Source organism: Gloeophyllum trabeum (assembly GCF_000344685.1).
Source record: "Gloeophyllum trabeum ATCC 11539 unplaced genomic scaffold GLOTRscaffold_00011, whole genome shotgun sequence".
In the NCBI taxonomy this organism is placed as follows: Eukaryota; Fungi; Basidiomycota; class Agaricomycetes; order Gloeophyllales; family Gloeophyllaceae; genus Gloeophyllum; species Gloeophyllum trabeum.
In genome coordinates this window covers 953,188-968,549 of record NW_006920420.1, presented here as the reverse complement: position 1 = coordinate 968,549, position 15,362 = coordinate 953,188, and the positions used below count along the sequence as shown (strand labels likewise).

Sequence of the window (15,362 nt, the reverse complement as noted above, 5' to 3'; positions counted from 1 at the left end):
GGCTCCCTAGGTCGCTCTGTGTCCCCCAGTCTTGACACAGTTTGACCTAGGTGAGTCTGCCACTTGTATTCCTTATACCAGAATACAGTCTTGACACAGTTTGACCTAGCCCTTGGGTGTTGTCTGAAGCTAGTATCTTCCACTGCCAACAAGACCCTATTCCGTTAAATTGATTGAACTGATCAAGGAAAATAGGCTGCTGGCGATTTGGACAGCTCACTGCCGAGACTCTGTATGATTGGCTGGACATGGTTGTTGTCCCAGGCAAAGGCCGAAGTAAGTTGGACCAAAAAAAGTGCACAAGTCCACCAATCACTCACTGTGGACCCCGGAAGGGGGTAAATTCACCATGTTTGTAACCCAGAAATTGAGTTACCTTATCCAGGTCAAAGGGTGATTTTCACCGGTGGGGGGTACTTTTCACCAGGTATGTGGGTACATTGCAATGGGTGAAATTCCACCTTTATATGGCCAGTTTCACCATGTCGGTCTCGTCAAGTTGTGCAGGTTAAATTCACCCATTATCAGGGTGAAACCATGCATGACAGAGCCAGTGCTGTGCTTCGTCCACAAAGAAACCCTATCAGAGAAACTTGAAATGCTTGGCTCTCCGCGTGACCGAGCAGGATTGCCAATTCTTCCTGATCTTCAGAATATGGACCTTGTGTCAAGAGGTCCAGGGCTTCTTAAGGCTGGCCATTACTTGTATTACAAAGGTTAGTACACTGCAGTCCTTTGCCTTCTCCCAGTGGGTATTTTACATGGAGATAATCGCAGCCGGTGTGAACAGACAACTTGCGCCTCTCATACCTGAGTTGTGTAAAGCACTCTTTGAAAAGAGAAAGAAAACAGCTAGCCAAACGCCCTCTGGTGCATCTAGCAAAGATTCGGACAAGGTTGACAGGGTATGTGGTGCAGTTTATCAAGGGGGGAGACTCGGATTGTATTACACTTTTGCCTCTAGAACTCAGCGGTGGTGAATGCGGTGCGCAAGAGAGACAAGGCGTGTCGAGTGTCTGGAATCCCAGCAGTTGACCGGAAACGCGGCCGCAATTTTACTGAATTTCATGTTGCACATGTCATACCTCTCTTCGCCACAGGGATGGTATGTTTATTGTGTTGACATATGTTCCAGGAGTAATGGCTCAATCATGAACACATTTGCATTAGATAGTCAACAGCCCGCTGGGTACACAGCTTTCAATCACTAGTCCCACAGACATTGACGTGCCCACGAACGCGATGCTGATGAGAGCTGATATCCACGCTCTCTTCGACGATTATCAATTTGGGATCGATGCCATGGTGCGTCCGGTGTCAAATTTGGTCATGACGGTGTCTTCTTACCGCTGACGCATCATTCCAGACTTCAATGTTGTACCGCTTTGAAAAGAGTGGTGCACCTTTCCTGGAAGGCCGGCACACAATGGCCATTCCTTTGGGAACCACTGGCTTGGCCGCCGAGCCTGAAGTGAGGAGGGAATACCTCAGAGATCACTTCAGAACCTGTCTGCTTTGGCACTTCAAAGGTGGAGGACAGAAGGCTCGACCGAATCCCACTATCGTGAGTTAAGGGGAGCAGTCCCAGCGTATCCGGGCTCGATCAGCCATCAGTGTACGAATAGTAAGGCCGAGGAATACTACGTGATAGTCACGTCTCCGCATCTCACCTGTCATAGTAAAGTGGCTGTATCCCTCTGGGCGTCGTGATACCATTGTATGAGTATCTTGTTTGCCACATCAATGAATTATACTATTGTGATCTCTGGTGCAAACGGGTGAGGCAGTGCACAGTCTTCTTACCAGTAGCCGACACAGGATCGAGGAGTTCGGGGCTGGAATCCTGCCATGGATGGGTCCAGTATGGACATGACATGAGTTGTGTGGTGAGAGGCGAACGGCCCGGCACTCGTTCGCTCCCGGATGCAGCGAAATTGAAGGGCACAAGTCGGAGCAAAGAATGCAAGGTGCGGGGCAAAACCAGCGGCCCATGTTTAATAGCTGGCGCTGTAGGAAGTGAATCACTCTGCTCCCGCACCGTTCATGCGTGAGTTTTAGTCCTTCAAGAGGCACAGCTGGCGCGCAAAGCTGTTTCCCGGCGGGAGGTTTGATGCACCTACTCGTCTGCCTGCGGAACGAAGGAGCATGATGGACAGGATGGACGGTGCCACTGCGACTTGGTTGGCAGGACATCACGTACAGGGCGTGGATGTAAAAACACAAGTATGGAGGGCGTAGGCGAGGTCTTCGGCCGCCACAACTCGACACTACTGACTTGGCCCCTGCACCTTGTGCCTCTAACTACAAGCGGCTGGTGACTTGGGTCCGTGTATGCTGTGCCCTCGACGCTCGACCTGCGTCCGACTCGTCCCGGAAGCCAGAGAGACAGCTGCTGTGTCAAGCATACCGCGCCGTCCTCTCTCCAGATCGTGGACCCACGGCCAGCCTTGCATCGGTGTATGAATGACGGCGCCAACTCGAACGTAGAAGGGGGCTATCAATTCGTCGGGACGCCGATCGACGCCGCCCACTCTTACCGTTGTGTGTGTCTTCGTGCTTACCAACTTGAAGAGCTGGCAAGGACCCTTGAGCCGTGTACCGAGGGACTTGGGGGCAAGGGAGAGGATGCTGCGGCACGAAGAGACTCGAGTACGGCCAGCGATGTCCATATCGACACACGAATCGAGAAACTCGGCGAAATCGGAATGGGGCGGGCAGCTCTGCGGGAGGCTCGGCATGCTGGGATAATGAATCAGTGACGTTGGTGCATATGGGTGTATAAGCTAGAATGCAATTACCTGTGCATCTGTTACGGCTATACGAGCTAGAAGATTAATTAGCAGCGCTTCTGTTCAGTTAATGTATGCTGGTCGATATGGAAATCTTCACACGATGGGAGGCGCAGCGGGCGCCCGGGTTAGGTGTAGGTTAGGATCACCCTGGGCTCTTCGACACACTGGCTGATCATGAGGATGGTTCTGAGAAACCTAGGAATGACCGCGGTCCGCGACGCAGTGGCAGTGCGACCTCCGCACACCGTGCGGCACATGCGAGGTCCGTCGAGTCCAATTCTCGATGTCCGGCGCGAGGCCATGATCAGGAGCACGGCCGACGTTAGTATAAAGGGCGAGGCCATGGTAAGTATAAAACACAGAGGGTGCGTATCATGTGTCTGCTTTTGAGGGCAGTGCGACGTCGGTACACCCCTGTCCTAGCAGTGACCAGTACACATACGCCCAGCGTAAGAAACAATGGCGGAAAGTCCTGATTGGCTCCCTGGTCGACCGACGTCAGTGCACAGCCACGTAGCCCCGCACACTCGCACTCGCAGTCGTCCCCTGTGTTGGCCTGCAGAGAACTTGACTTGACATGTTATCCCTTTTCTGTGTGGTCTTAAGAGGAACTTACCAGCAGGTAGCTGCCAGCAATTGCATGTCTGCGACGCACGGTGCTACTCCGTGGCAATACTCACCGAGAAGAGGACGTGTGCTGCTTGCCTAGATCAACTCCATCATCTGGAGTTGTACGCTCACGGTAAAAAATCCGGGCAACACTCTTCCTTCGAGTCCATCGCTGCCAGTGTTGTGTCAGATAGCACCCCTAGCTCCACGACCTGCGACACCCGGCACAACATCGAGTATCGGCACCCGAAACGAAGAGCGCGGTGAGAGGGGGAGGGCCCGACACTCGCGCTCGGGATGCAGCGAAATAGGACGGGCGCCCGGATGAACAACGCATCGTGCGGGGGGCTCCGCACCCAGCAACAACCAATCAGCAACGCTTCCACATACTTGTGGGCGTACGTTGGCATATGCATGTTCAGGAGACTAACCGCGTATATTCCGGTATAGAAATGAACGAGCTGTGATCCCACATGACTTGCGAATCTTACGAGGAGATGCCAGGTCAGGGCTTCGCGTCCGCGGGAAGAGGGGGTTCGGCAAGCCTGCGTTTATGGATGTGAGATGTACAGGGCGGACGGCGCCACGGTACTCTGGATAGCGGGAGAAGTCACGTACCGGCATCCGTGAGAAAGAAAGTTTTGGGTGGCTCATGTGGCGGGATCTGATGTTGCCTGAGCCTATTAGTATTTAGTCCGCCGGCGAGTTAACGCGACGAGCGGCCTGTGGCTTCGGTCTGCGTAGACCCTCGACCCTCAGCCAAAGAGATACGTACGCTCTTTCAGCTCCAGCATAAAACGTACCGACCGACTGCGTACCACGGATAACCTTGCATGGGTGTATGAGGTGACAGTGAGCGGACGTAGGAAGGAGCTCAGCGCTCCGGCGCGAGCCGCGTACTCTCATCGCTGTGTATGTCTTCAGGCTTGTAGCGAGCTGTGCACCGAGGGCCTTGGAGCGGGGGGGACTAAGGCAGGTCGACTTCAAAGACTCGACAGCGGAACTCTGAAGCGACTCGGGAGGAAGCGCGGGTTGAGAAACGCGGCGGAATCAGATTGCCAGATTGCCGCGCGCAGCCTTTGCCAAAGCCATTTCGGAGCGCTCGGGAGGCTCGGCATGCTGGGATAATGAATTGATGACGTTGGTGCATATGGACATACAAGCTAGAAGGATATTATCTGAGCGTCACGTATGGCTATACGAGCTAGAAGATTAATTAGCTGTGCTTCTGTTCAGGTAATATATGAGCTTGAAATCTTCACGATGGGAGGCGCAGCGGGCGCTCGGGGTTGTAGCGGGTAGGTGCAAATGGGAGAAGAGAATTCTCAGTGTGTCTGGAGGAGCAATAAGAGAAGCGGGAACACGGTTGTCAGAACTTTCACCTGAGAGAGGTCACGTACAGTAAGTAGACGCCACATGGATATATGGGCGACGTCTCCGCACTATTCGGGTGAAGTCATGCGATATTGAGGCTATATGAGTGCACGATGTTTCTTGTCATATTCGTAACTTCGATCTAAGTATACGCGCGCCTCGGGATCTGTGCTCGACGCGTTTGTGTTTCAATGATTAGGGGACAAGGTTCGCGGAGTGATCTCGGGATCGTCGAAGCACCGTCTTCGACGTTAGAGATGAGGGACGCGAGCAGGTGCTGTGCTGCACTCTCTCGCCGCCGGGACCTGGTCGTAATGCGGGAGAGTCGGCACCGACGCTCGTTTCGAGTGAAGGGGGAATGCAGTTGACAGTCGGTCAATCACTGAGTCCTGATAGGGATTAGCGCGCTTGTGGGTCCAATAATAACGCAATGTTGTTCTCGGAAGAAGGCCTGGATGTCGGAGGAGTTCTGCTTCCAAGACATGTCAAGGGGGGCGGGTACCAGTGCCGTGGATGGATAGATGAAGGCGACGGGAATTGAGACTGAGCAGAGTGGATGCGACCAAGTTGGATAAGGATCCACAAACGTCAAGCTAGACCGAATAGCGATACATACGAGGCAGGTTGCTCATCGTCGGTGGATCTAGATCTCCGCTTCGATCTGCCAGATCTGGCGGCGATCTGCTGCAAAGACCACGATCGCACCTCTTGAACAGCAAGTGAGCCATGCTCTGTCAACACCCAGCGACATATATAGACCCAACCCGAGCAAGAGACGGGACGAGGACGCGCCCTTTCCGCCCCGCAAACTCGTGCCAAGTCCGAGCCGACGTCTTCTTTGATCGGGTGGCGCGACGCGTTCAAGCGACGTCCCTTGCACGCCATGGCCAACGCCGACGACCACGCGAGCCACCCGCTCCCGCCTCTCCCGCCCTCGCCCAGTCACCACTCTGTCGCCGACATGCCAATTCCTACAAACGAGCCCGTCAATCGAGATTCGATGCCGTCGACCGGCTCCGCCCCAAACGACTCCCAGACGTCCTCCCCAGCCCTGCCTCATCTCAATCCGCCGTCCCTCCCTTCCAATCCCAGTACAGGGCCTACCTTCCCACAGCCCACGAACGCCTCTCAGCACGACCCGCAGACACAGCCGCAAAACCAGACCCAGCCCGTCGCTGGCCCCTCTTACGCCTCCCAGCCGTCCCAATCCCAATCCCAATCCCAGCCTCATCTCTCCCAACCCCAGCCTCAGCCCGCGCAGCCCCAGCCCCAGCTCCCACAACGCGCCTTCTCCTCCGCCTCGCGCCGCCCGCAGATGCGCGGGCCCGCCATCTCCTTCCACGACCCCCGCGCCTCCTTCCGCGGGCTCGCCGACTATCCCCAGCGCCCGCTCTCCGCCACCGGCATCCGCGACGTCACCACACCCGCGCCCGCGCTCAACGGCATGGGCGTTGGGATGAATCTCGGCGGGTTAGACTACATGTCCCAGGTGGAGGTCATGAAGGAGCGCGAGCGCTACCGGCCCAAGACGGTCGGCGAGCGGCTCGAGCCGACCATCATGTACGCGAAGAAGGAGAGGGAGACTGCCGACGCGCGAGGTGAGCTCCAAATACTTTGTGCTACGCAATGCGACTCTGACAGGAGCAGCGCGCCGGACGGGGCGCACGCTCAACTTCGCGATCGGCGGGCAAGTCCTCCTCGGCGCGCTCACCACCGCCATCAGCGCCGCCTCCCCGGGCAGGCAGACCGCCATCGCCACCTCCGTCCTCGGCGGCATGGCCACCCTCATCGCGTCCTACCTCGCTCGCATGCGCGGCTCCTCCGAGCCCGACTCGAGTATCCGGCTGACAAAGGTACGCGTCCGTCCCCGGCCCCTTGGTCTCGTACTAACGTGGAACGACGCCCCAGGACCTCGACCAGTTCATCCGCGACATCGAGGCCTTCGTCCTCGACCACGGCCACGAGACCGGCTACCCGCCCGCCCACACCCTCTCCACGCCCTCCTCCCCGCCCGCCTCCCCCTACGCCCACCCCGCCCAGCCGTTCCCCAGCGAAAACGGCGGAGGCGGAGGAGAGCCGTACTCGGCCAGCTCCGCGACCGAGGGCGACGACGAGCTCAAGGGCAAGTGGGACGAGCGCATCGCGCAGTTCCGCCGCCGCCTCGACGAGCTGCTCGCCCTCGGCGGCGCCGCGGGCGGTGGCGGGAATAACGCGGTCGGGGGCAAGGGGGTGTAGTCCCGCCCGTTCGTGCGTTTATTGCTTGGGATTGCTTTGCACTTTGTTATCGTGGCTGCACTGGCGCGTACTGTATTTTCTTCGTTTGGCGTGCGTGGCTTGTTGAGACAACCCAGGCCGGATACATAACATATTGGGCGGTATTATAATTCTACAAAGTTGGCAGTACTCGTACTTAATGCAACGCATACCCTAGGACTCTTCTTCCTTTTCATGCGGGACCCCGAACGCCTGCGCCCCGGTGGTATGACTACATACCAGTCGCGAGAGAGGAACAGGTTCAATCTGCGTACCTTGGCTCGTCGCCTCGGGTCCGGGTGCGTGCACTGCATGCCCGGCCCCGCTCGTATTCGGCTCTCAGCAATCGTACGTCCCCCAGGGATGGATCTGAGGAATGTTGACGTCAAAGGCGGGAGGAAATGCGGTGCGGGTTCTAGCGTTGTGCCAGTGATAGGTGGTTTGCGCCGGCACTGGCCCCTTGTTCGGGTCCCGGCAAGTATGTATGTCTAAAGAGCTAGCCATGCGTGAGAACGGACTCGTACCCATAAGGCCACGTAATTCGACCAGGCCGTCCTTTCCAACTTGGACGCCGTGGGCTCGACGTACGGAGCTGAGGGCTCTCCCGGCTGTGTCGAGGTTTTTCTTTGGCAGGGCGCCTCGCGCTCCCAAGGCTTGGACGTCAAGTTTGCGGATCATGGGGTGTCGTAATGGTACCAGGTCGTGGAGGACATGGGGGTAGCGAAACGATGAGAGTCTGTGGGTGTGTGGAGGGGAAGGACCCGCCTGAGTCCTCTGGCAGAGCCGTACGAGAATGAGTCCGCGATTCATATTGTCTCCAGTGTCGGTTGCGCCCCTTATTCCAGACGTCCTGCAGCCGTTCGAGGTGGCATCGCTGCTCCTACACAGAGGGGGTGAGTCGACTCATCTGAGTCCAATCTGAGTCACTGGTATTCGTCGGACTCTGAGAAGAGCCAATCACGACGCGGGCATGGCTCGGAGGCGGCCCGGAATGCTCAGGTGGCCGACACCTATCAGCTACTCGGGTTCTCTCACCTCGACCGCCGTGCTTCGTCATCCCCGACCGAGATCACCCTGGTGCTGTAACCTTCAAACTTATATCCCAGTCTTCGTATGCAACTGAGACGACCATACATAGAACCCGGACTTGGGGGCGCAACATACTCATGGCAGTTGACAACTAGTAGGATAGGCTGAGTATTTGCAGCGGGTATCGGGATCCAAAGCTGGTTGGCTGCAGCATTGCTCACCATTCCGCACTACGTAACATTGGGACCCACAAGCCTGAGTCCGAACTGCACGATGTCGTGACTCGCCACGACTGCCTCTTGAAAGCTCCCTTGAACCGCGTCGGTTTCCGTATCATATATGCCGGACGAACTTTGCATCTCCAGCTTCCTCTCCTCGAAATGTCTTGACCTCAACTGCGACTTTCTGGGCCGGGAGCGGGGTGGAGATAGGTATGCAGTTGTGCTACCATCCCCACAGTGTGCAACTTCTGATCAAACTCGCAGCGTTTTCTTTGGCACGTTCCCTGCACGAAAAATCCCACATCACAGTTCGAACACTGTATCGCTGGATGGACATGCTACATGAGCATAATATTCGTTCTCCGCACGGGACCGTGCACATGTATCATCTCCGGCCGGTCCGCGTACGGCCTCTCGGAAGGCAGTACTTCGTACATTTCTACGTGACTCCGGAGGGGCCGTGCATACCCCGGGACAAGTGACGACGTTCTTACTCCAGACCATTTTGGCGTCTTCGATGGCCAGGAATGTCAAGTAATTCTGATTCTGAATCGGCAGCTCCTTTCCCTGATTATGTCTGGTTGACCAAAGTTCATTTATACCTACCAGTGTCTCTGTCCCCCGAGTTTCAATTCTGATATCCTAGACCGTGACCAGAGGACTTGCGTGATTACGGGACTGACGGATCCTGCTCCGGTTGCAACTTGGGTCATGCCCCATTGAAGCCACAGTATGCCGGTCTATCATCTCCCCTCATACCTAGCCTCACCCACATATCCTTCTCCACTCAACTTGACCAGCTCACCGAGGTGCCGGAGTACAAACCTGACTCTGAGGGGTTGCCAGTGAAACTGCCGCCCCAAGAGCAGCTGCTTTGCACAGCACGAAATGGGTTGACGATGCATGCGCGTCTGGCGGAGCTGTGGCGCCAGAACATCTTCAGCGTAGACCCAGAGGTATGTATGCATCATTCTTATACCATGGCCCCGCAAGCGACTACAATGTGACCGCATCATTTCGCCGTCGCACCCAGGACGACTACCGTCTCGTTTGATTCCGAGATCCCCAATTCATATGTCCCCTCGACCTCTCATCTCTTATCCCAACGCACCTCAGCCTCGCGCGCATCCCAGAGCACTCGCGGCCGCACTACTGGGTGCTCCCCGTGCACCTGAAGTTCAGCCTCTTCGCACAGTTAGCTGGGTGTGATATCCACCACGACTTTAGCAGCGGGGATCTAGAGGACATCTGGGAGGAGGCTTTTGCTTATGGGCCGGCCGCGCTCACGGACCCGTTGTGGCAAACGCGGTTGGGGAAGATGCTCTCAGAGTGGATTATGTTGACGGATCATAGGCTGTAAGTATTCTAGTATCCATGCAATGAGATACTGATGATTATGATTGCATGTTCTGGTGTGACAGGGATGATGGCCGAGAGTCTGCCCAGAGGTGTTATTGAGACTACTGATGAGGCCAAGTACTGCCGCGGCTATTACGAGATCACCGGTTAATGACCCGGCGCATCGTACGACTGGTATCTTAGGATCGTTCTTTGCGATGATACATTGCACAAACCCCAGGAGTTCCAGCGATTCGATGTGTTCTGTAGCACGTACGAATTTCAGACAGGACATCACAGCCTGAGCACCGTACCGGACACCGATTCAAGGCAGCTGCACGACGTGCGACGCTCGGGTTGCTCTAGATGTCGAGCTTGCTTTGTTCGACCGCACGTGTCCTTGGCCCGGACAAATAACGTAAAAATACGGACCCACGAGTCCAGTTTTCAGATCGTGCCAGACTGGCAGATGTACAATATCTACAGGAGAGTGGAGAATATTGCTGATATATGATCTTATGGCGGACAACCTCAGCCACAGCTTCTACCTGTCCTCAAAAGGTCTCGACCTCAAATGCAGTTTTTTTGTCTGGATTGAAAGAAGAATTGAATTAGGTGTTTCTACTAGGATGTCTACTTCTCACAACTCGTACTCATGAGCGGACTCCCAGCACTGTCTGTACATGAAAACTCCCACATCACCTACCGAACATTGTACCGCTGGATGGATATGGTGCACCAACAAAATGACCGTGCTGATTACGGGACAGTGTGCACTTATCTCCTCCGGAGGATCAGTATACAGCCTGTCGCGAAGGAGTGCTTCCTGGAGTTCCTGAACATCCCGGAAGGGTCATACATACCCCGAGACAGTAATAAGGCTCCAACCTTTTAGTTTATTTACTGTTTTAAATGGTTTTTTTGTGTTAAAGTTTATGTTTGTTTACGCCAAGCCAGTAAACCCGGGGTAAACAGTATATAAAGGGTAAACAAACAGTTAGATATAACATCTGCTTGAGCTGATCTGGCACCACGTAAAGCTCATATAGGCTGTCCATGTTCAATTCATAGACAACTTGAGGGGCTCAGGAGAGTGTACTCCCCGTGCCACAGGCTTTCGATGCTTCGTCGGTCCTTCGGGACTTACCGACCTCCCTCGTGGGTAGTCTATTTTAAGGTAAGTGGCGGGTACCCTCGAGCCACAAGGACAACCGGCTTCAACGGTCCTCCCAGTATGTTAGGCTATGTCACGTATGGCTCTCGTGAGCTCTTGGAGGCATCCGGGCATTAGAGAGGGAGCAAGAAGTCACTTTACCTCGGTATCATACCAAACAGGCTGTTTACTGTTTATTTACTGTTTAGTTGCGAGCGAAGCGAGCAATTCTTCACTAGGGCAGAAGTCCGCGACAAACATGTGCAAATTCTACTCCCGGTGGCTGAGGGACCCACAAAGACCAAGGGCCAGCTATAAGTTGATACAGAGCTTTGAATATCCTCGGATTGAGCCTGGAAAGGTTCCAGAATCAATGATACCTATTTACTTGCCCTACCTATCACAAAACATGCCATGAAATACAGTAAGTTGAGCCGTATGCATGCAAGGTTGGTGTGTATGGTGCACCAGCTGTGCCACATAACAGGACAACGTGTCGCGCCACACCACGTTACGCTTCGCGAGCAACTCTGCGCGAGCGCGCATCACTAGTTTACTGGTTGTTTATGTTTATGTTTAGTTTACAAGAATCTGTAAACGTAAACTAAATGGTTGGAGCCTTAGACAGTAATGAGCTTATAGTTCCAGGACACTACAGCACCTGCGAGAGCGAAGAGCGTAAGCTTCATGCCAATGATGTGGACAGATTGGACATTGATGACCCCTGACCACAGCGAGAGAACTCTTTCACCTGCATATTCCATCGCCTGGATTCCCGATGTCCGAGGAACAGATATTCGAGGAACCTGCGTTTGCAAACCTGGCAAGTGGATTGAGTCCAATTGACTCTTGGCAGGATGTGATTGTATAGCTAATTCTTACGCTCGCCTTGATCTCTAACTGCTCAGCAATTTTATTCCGCAATCTTGGACCGTGATCAGAAGACCTGCGTAATCACAGGCCTGCGGGAGCCTGATCCAGTGGCGACTTGGATCCTGTATAATTTCAGGCATAATTGGGTACACTCATCCTCTTACCTCCCAGCTTAATAGCATGTATAATTCTCAACTACATCCTTCTCTGCTCTGCAATTTGGTCAGGTCACCGTGTTAGGTTTTGGTTGTATTGGAAGCAGAGCCACTGGGACAAATAGGTACAAACAGCTTGACTATGTACTGAGCCACTGTATTTCCTTTGTTCCTTAGTCCGTGCAATTGACCTTGCCTTCGGTTTGTGTATGTGTCTGGGCCTGGTGTGCTTATGGCCACTCATCTTATGCTTCCCTGTTCTGCCTGCTCCTAACACACCGAGCTGTTATATGACGAAATTGATCTTAATACATTGAAATTGCCCCAGCAAGACCAGGTCGTGCACACTCCACGTAACGGGCTGACGATGCATCCGCGTCTGGCCGAACTGTGGCGCCGGAATGTATTCAGCATTGATCCAGAGGTATGTATATGTGTATCTATACCACCGGTGTGGTATGCGGAAACGCGCTCTACTACGGTAGTAATTCCACCTTTGCACGCAGGATGACTATCGGATCGTCTGGTTCAGAGACCCAAGGACCGTGTGTGCGCCGGAGCTGTTATCGCACATTCCGGCTCATCTCAGGCTGCCAAGTGTACCGGAGGAGTTGCGCCCGAACTACTGGGCACTGCGGGGGCACCTCAAGGAGAGCCTGTTCGATAACGTGACCGACTGCGACATCCACAGTGACTTCGAATTCGCGGATCTGTCGGCGACATGTGACCAGGCTTTCGGTGACGATCCATGGGAGGAGCCGGTCCCGCTCACGGACCCGGTCTGGCAGACGCGGTTGGGGAAGATGCTCTTCGAGTGGATAATGTTGACGGATCGTCGGCTGTAAGCTCTGTCATAGCCCTTCCGGTTAGATATTGATAACCCTTTTCGCTTACGATGCAGGCACGAGAGGGAGCAGACCGGAGAGTCTGCCTCAGCTGAAGAGCCTGTTGATACCGCCGGTGGGGAGCAGTGATGCATGTTGTACCTATGTGGTGCTTGCAGGTTCAAGCCTAGTTCTCAAGGAGAGAAAAGCCCAGACTTGAATTGTCGGCGTGGAAAAGCTCCTACTATTTTGACTGTACTAGACAGCTGCGCTTGTCTTGTGTTCAATCAAGTGTATTCACTGGCGGATCCCGTTCCACGACGCCTTGGTCCCGTCTAAGCAGAGGACAGAGCAATGCAGCGTACCGCGCCGCAGGCTCCCGGAGCCTGAGACGCGACGCAGGAGGATCTGCGAGTTATCCGTATGCATTCAAAACCAAGGAAGTCACCAAACCCCGGGCCGCCAAGAAATAAACTTTATCATAAATGCGAGTTCGGGCACACTCTCAGACATACTGTAGCTATGGTTGTGCACGACTCGGTCCTGCTCATGGGTCGCGTGCGGCGAAGTTCCACAGCTTGTCGGCAAGGAGTCTGCGGGACTTGGGGAATGTTTCAGGTATAGGAAAGGGGGAGGTGAGCGCAGCATTACGAGCACTGGCTAGCAGCCGTCTTCTGGTGCCCTCCGACCACGGTGCCCTCAGCTTCGGTAAGGATTCCTTCTGCCAGCTAAACGAGGAGACCAGTCATGAGACGGATGTGGCTTAGCGCCATACCGTACAGCCATGTGTCGCTGGGTGTGCGCGCCCGTGTACTTGTCGGTGTAGGATATTATTGTGACCGCTCTGTCGACGTGGAGCTCGTCGATGGCGCAGCAGCATCGCTGTCAGAAACGCAACGACCGCCGCGACTATAGCGGGACTCTAACCTTTTGCGCCGTGCGCCAGGTCTTCAAACGCGGACGAGCGCGCATTCCTCGCCCAGTCAGTGGGTTCGTTCTTATTCCATGGCATGAACGGGATGTAGCACACATACATCCGAAGGTGCGAGAGCGCGCCGGCAGGGAGGCCATGGAGTGGCCATGTCGACGCTATGTGGGCGACGTGTGCTTATCCTGAGTAAAGGAGGTGCCCGAGAGGATAGAGTGCGTCCCTCGGACAAGCGCCTCGCTGGTGAAGAGGGTCGCAAGGACTAAACGAGGCATTACACACGTACAGATCAGTTAATTAGTAGCGAGCGTATAAAGATGGCGGGTAGCGAGGTGAATGGTGCCGATCGAGAGCTAGGGGACGGCACACCAACGAAGCTGTCAGGTTTTTCATCTGGGTGGGGTGCTAGAACAGGGACCCGAAGGCCTTTCACAAGTGTACATACGCAAATTCGCTGGGATCTGAATGTCCGGAGTTCCACTGCGTACGCTCGTCCGAAGATTTAGCATCACAGCAGAAGGGCTAGGGGGAGGGGAATACCATCGCGCATCACGAATATGTACAAATTCGGACCTGGCTATGTCTGCGCCGATAATGGCACCCATCGACACAGGGGAGGGGGGCTTGCTATGTACGTGTCAGGGCCAACGTGCAGTCTGAATGATGACCTCAGGAGCCGCCCCATGCTTGAGGAACACAGTAGGCTGAAGGATGTCGAGGTAGCATTTGTTCCGCCCCTACATACCGAACCAGATATTCAGCTGAAGATGGAGGGAATTTCTCGTGAGATCTTCGCGCTGGCCGAGAAGCATGCTAGTTGGAAAGGATAGTAATGTTTCTCCAATCAATGGCTCTGGGAACTTGGAAAGTACACAACCTCCCTTGATTGCGTTCTGCAGAGAAGCCAGGAACATGATGGGCTGAGCTGCTTTCCAATACGCGACGCAAGGGGGACCGCAGCCCCTCCGTGATCATGGTTGTCGACGACGGGCAGCGCGACGCCGAGGGCGGCGCGCACGACAGAAAGCGGGGCAACGGCAGGCGGGCCGGAGTGGCCGGAGTGGCCGGAGGTAGTCGGGATGCACAGCATGCGCCTGGTTGATTTGATGGTTGGCGGGGGTGTCAGAAGCGGTGGTTATCGATTGGTGGGATTGGCCCGGTCACTACGCCATCGCTCGCAGATGACGTCCGTCGCAGTGCCTCCAAATCTTTCCTGCGGCGTGAGATATCGCTTGCACCCACGCAGCGGTGGCGCGTGTTCGACCATCTGGTGACATTTGTTATTCCCCCTCCGTATGTTTCACGACATATCCAGGTCTGGAATAACTACACCGCGCACTTGCATGGGCTCACGCACTTTCTGCGCGGTGTACTCGACGTACTCGGCAGCATCTCCGACCGCGCAGACACAACTTCGGGGCCGACGAGACGGACGGAACACGGAGGGGCAGAACAAGGTTAGCGACGAGAGTGGAGCAAGAAGCGTTGCAGAGCGATGGGAGAAGCACCCTGCTCTCCGGGATGATTAACCCCAGCGCTCCCTTATCCACGTCCCAAGGTGGAATCCACCACCGCCTATTTAACTCTCCTTTGCCGCTCCCTGCGCCAGCTTTCCGTCCCCGACCCGTCTCCCTGGGAGGTTCTGATTTCGTGCGTGTCTTGTCTTTCTTTCTTTGTCCAGCGTCCTCACCGATTTGAAGTTGGGAATGCAACCATAGCACCCGACACGAGACGAGACAGAAACACGCTCACGCCCATACCCGTTCTACAGCTACTGTAATCCTTTCCACTTTGCGGCCTCCGATCACCTGTC

The 15,362-nt window shown here is 55.0% G+C and overlaps 5 protein-coding genes across 5 annotated transcripts; 4 read left to right on the top strand and 1 right to left on the bottom strand.

The window, feature by feature from the left end:
- Nucleotides 1–761: 761 nt before the first annotated feature.
- On the top strand, nt 762–1,573 carry GLOTRDRAFT_131461 (uncharacterized protein; the record flags this gene model as incomplete). The annotated part of the gene is made up of 4 exons (XM_007870277.1): nt 762–905; nt 965–1,105; nt 1,171–1,305; nt 1,367–1,573. The coding sequence occupies 4 exons, from the start codon at nt 762–764 to the stop codon at nt 1,571–1,573; spliced, it is 627 nt and encodes a 208-aa protein (XP_007868468.1).
- A 4,965-nt stretch (nt 1,574–6,538) lies between these two features.
- On the top strand, nt 6,539–6,746 carry GLOTRDRAFT_24252 (uncharacterized protein; the record flags this gene model as incomplete). The annotated part of the gene is made up of 2 exons (XM_007869970.1): nt 6,539–6,628; nt 6,684–6,746. Coding segments are annotated over 2 exons (153 nt in total), but the record flags the coding sequence as incomplete, so codon positions are not given.
- A 475-nt stretch (nt 6,747–7,221) lies between these two features.
- On the bottom strand, nt 7,222–8,970 carry GLOTRDRAFT_122431 (uncharacterized protein; the record flags this gene model as incomplete). Its single annotated transcript, XM_007870276.1, has 7 exons — nt 8,747–8,970; nt 8,410–8,501; nt 8,279–8,323; nt 8,064–8,147; nt 7,617–7,908; nt 7,304–7,516; nt 7,222–7,260 (listed from the first exon to the last, which is right to left on the bottom strand). The coding sequence occupies exons 1-7, from the start codon at nt 8,780–8,782 to the stop codon at nt 7,222–7,224; spliced, it is 801 nt and encodes a 266-aa protein (XP_007868467.1). The 5' UTR covers nt 8,783–8,970.
- Nucleotides 8,971–12,164: 3,194 nt separating this feature from the next.
- On the top strand, nt 12,165–12,841 carry GLOTRDRAFT_95188 (uncharacterized protein; the record flags this gene model as incomplete). Its single annotated transcript, XM_007870275.1, has 4 exons — nt 12,165–12,221; nt 12,304–12,638; nt 12,699–12,757; nt 12,801–12,841. The coding sequence occupies 4 exons, from the start codon at nt 12,165–12,167 to the stop codon at nt 12,839–12,841; spliced, it is 492 nt and encodes a 163-aa protein (XP_007868466.1).
- A 1,265-nt stretch (nt 12,842–14,106) lies between these two features.
- On the top strand, nt 14,107–15,078 carry GLOTRDRAFT_95187 (uncharacterized protein; the record flags this gene model as incomplete). Its single annotated transcript, XM_007870274.1, has 4 exons — nt 14,107–14,378; nt 14,544–14,769; nt 14,796–14,842; nt 14,865–15,078. The coding sequence occupies 4 exons, from the start codon at nt 14,107–14,109 to the stop codon at nt 15,076–15,078; spliced, it is 759 nt and encodes a 252-aa protein (XP_007868465.1).
- Nucleotides 15,079–15,362: the final 284 nt, after the last annotated feature.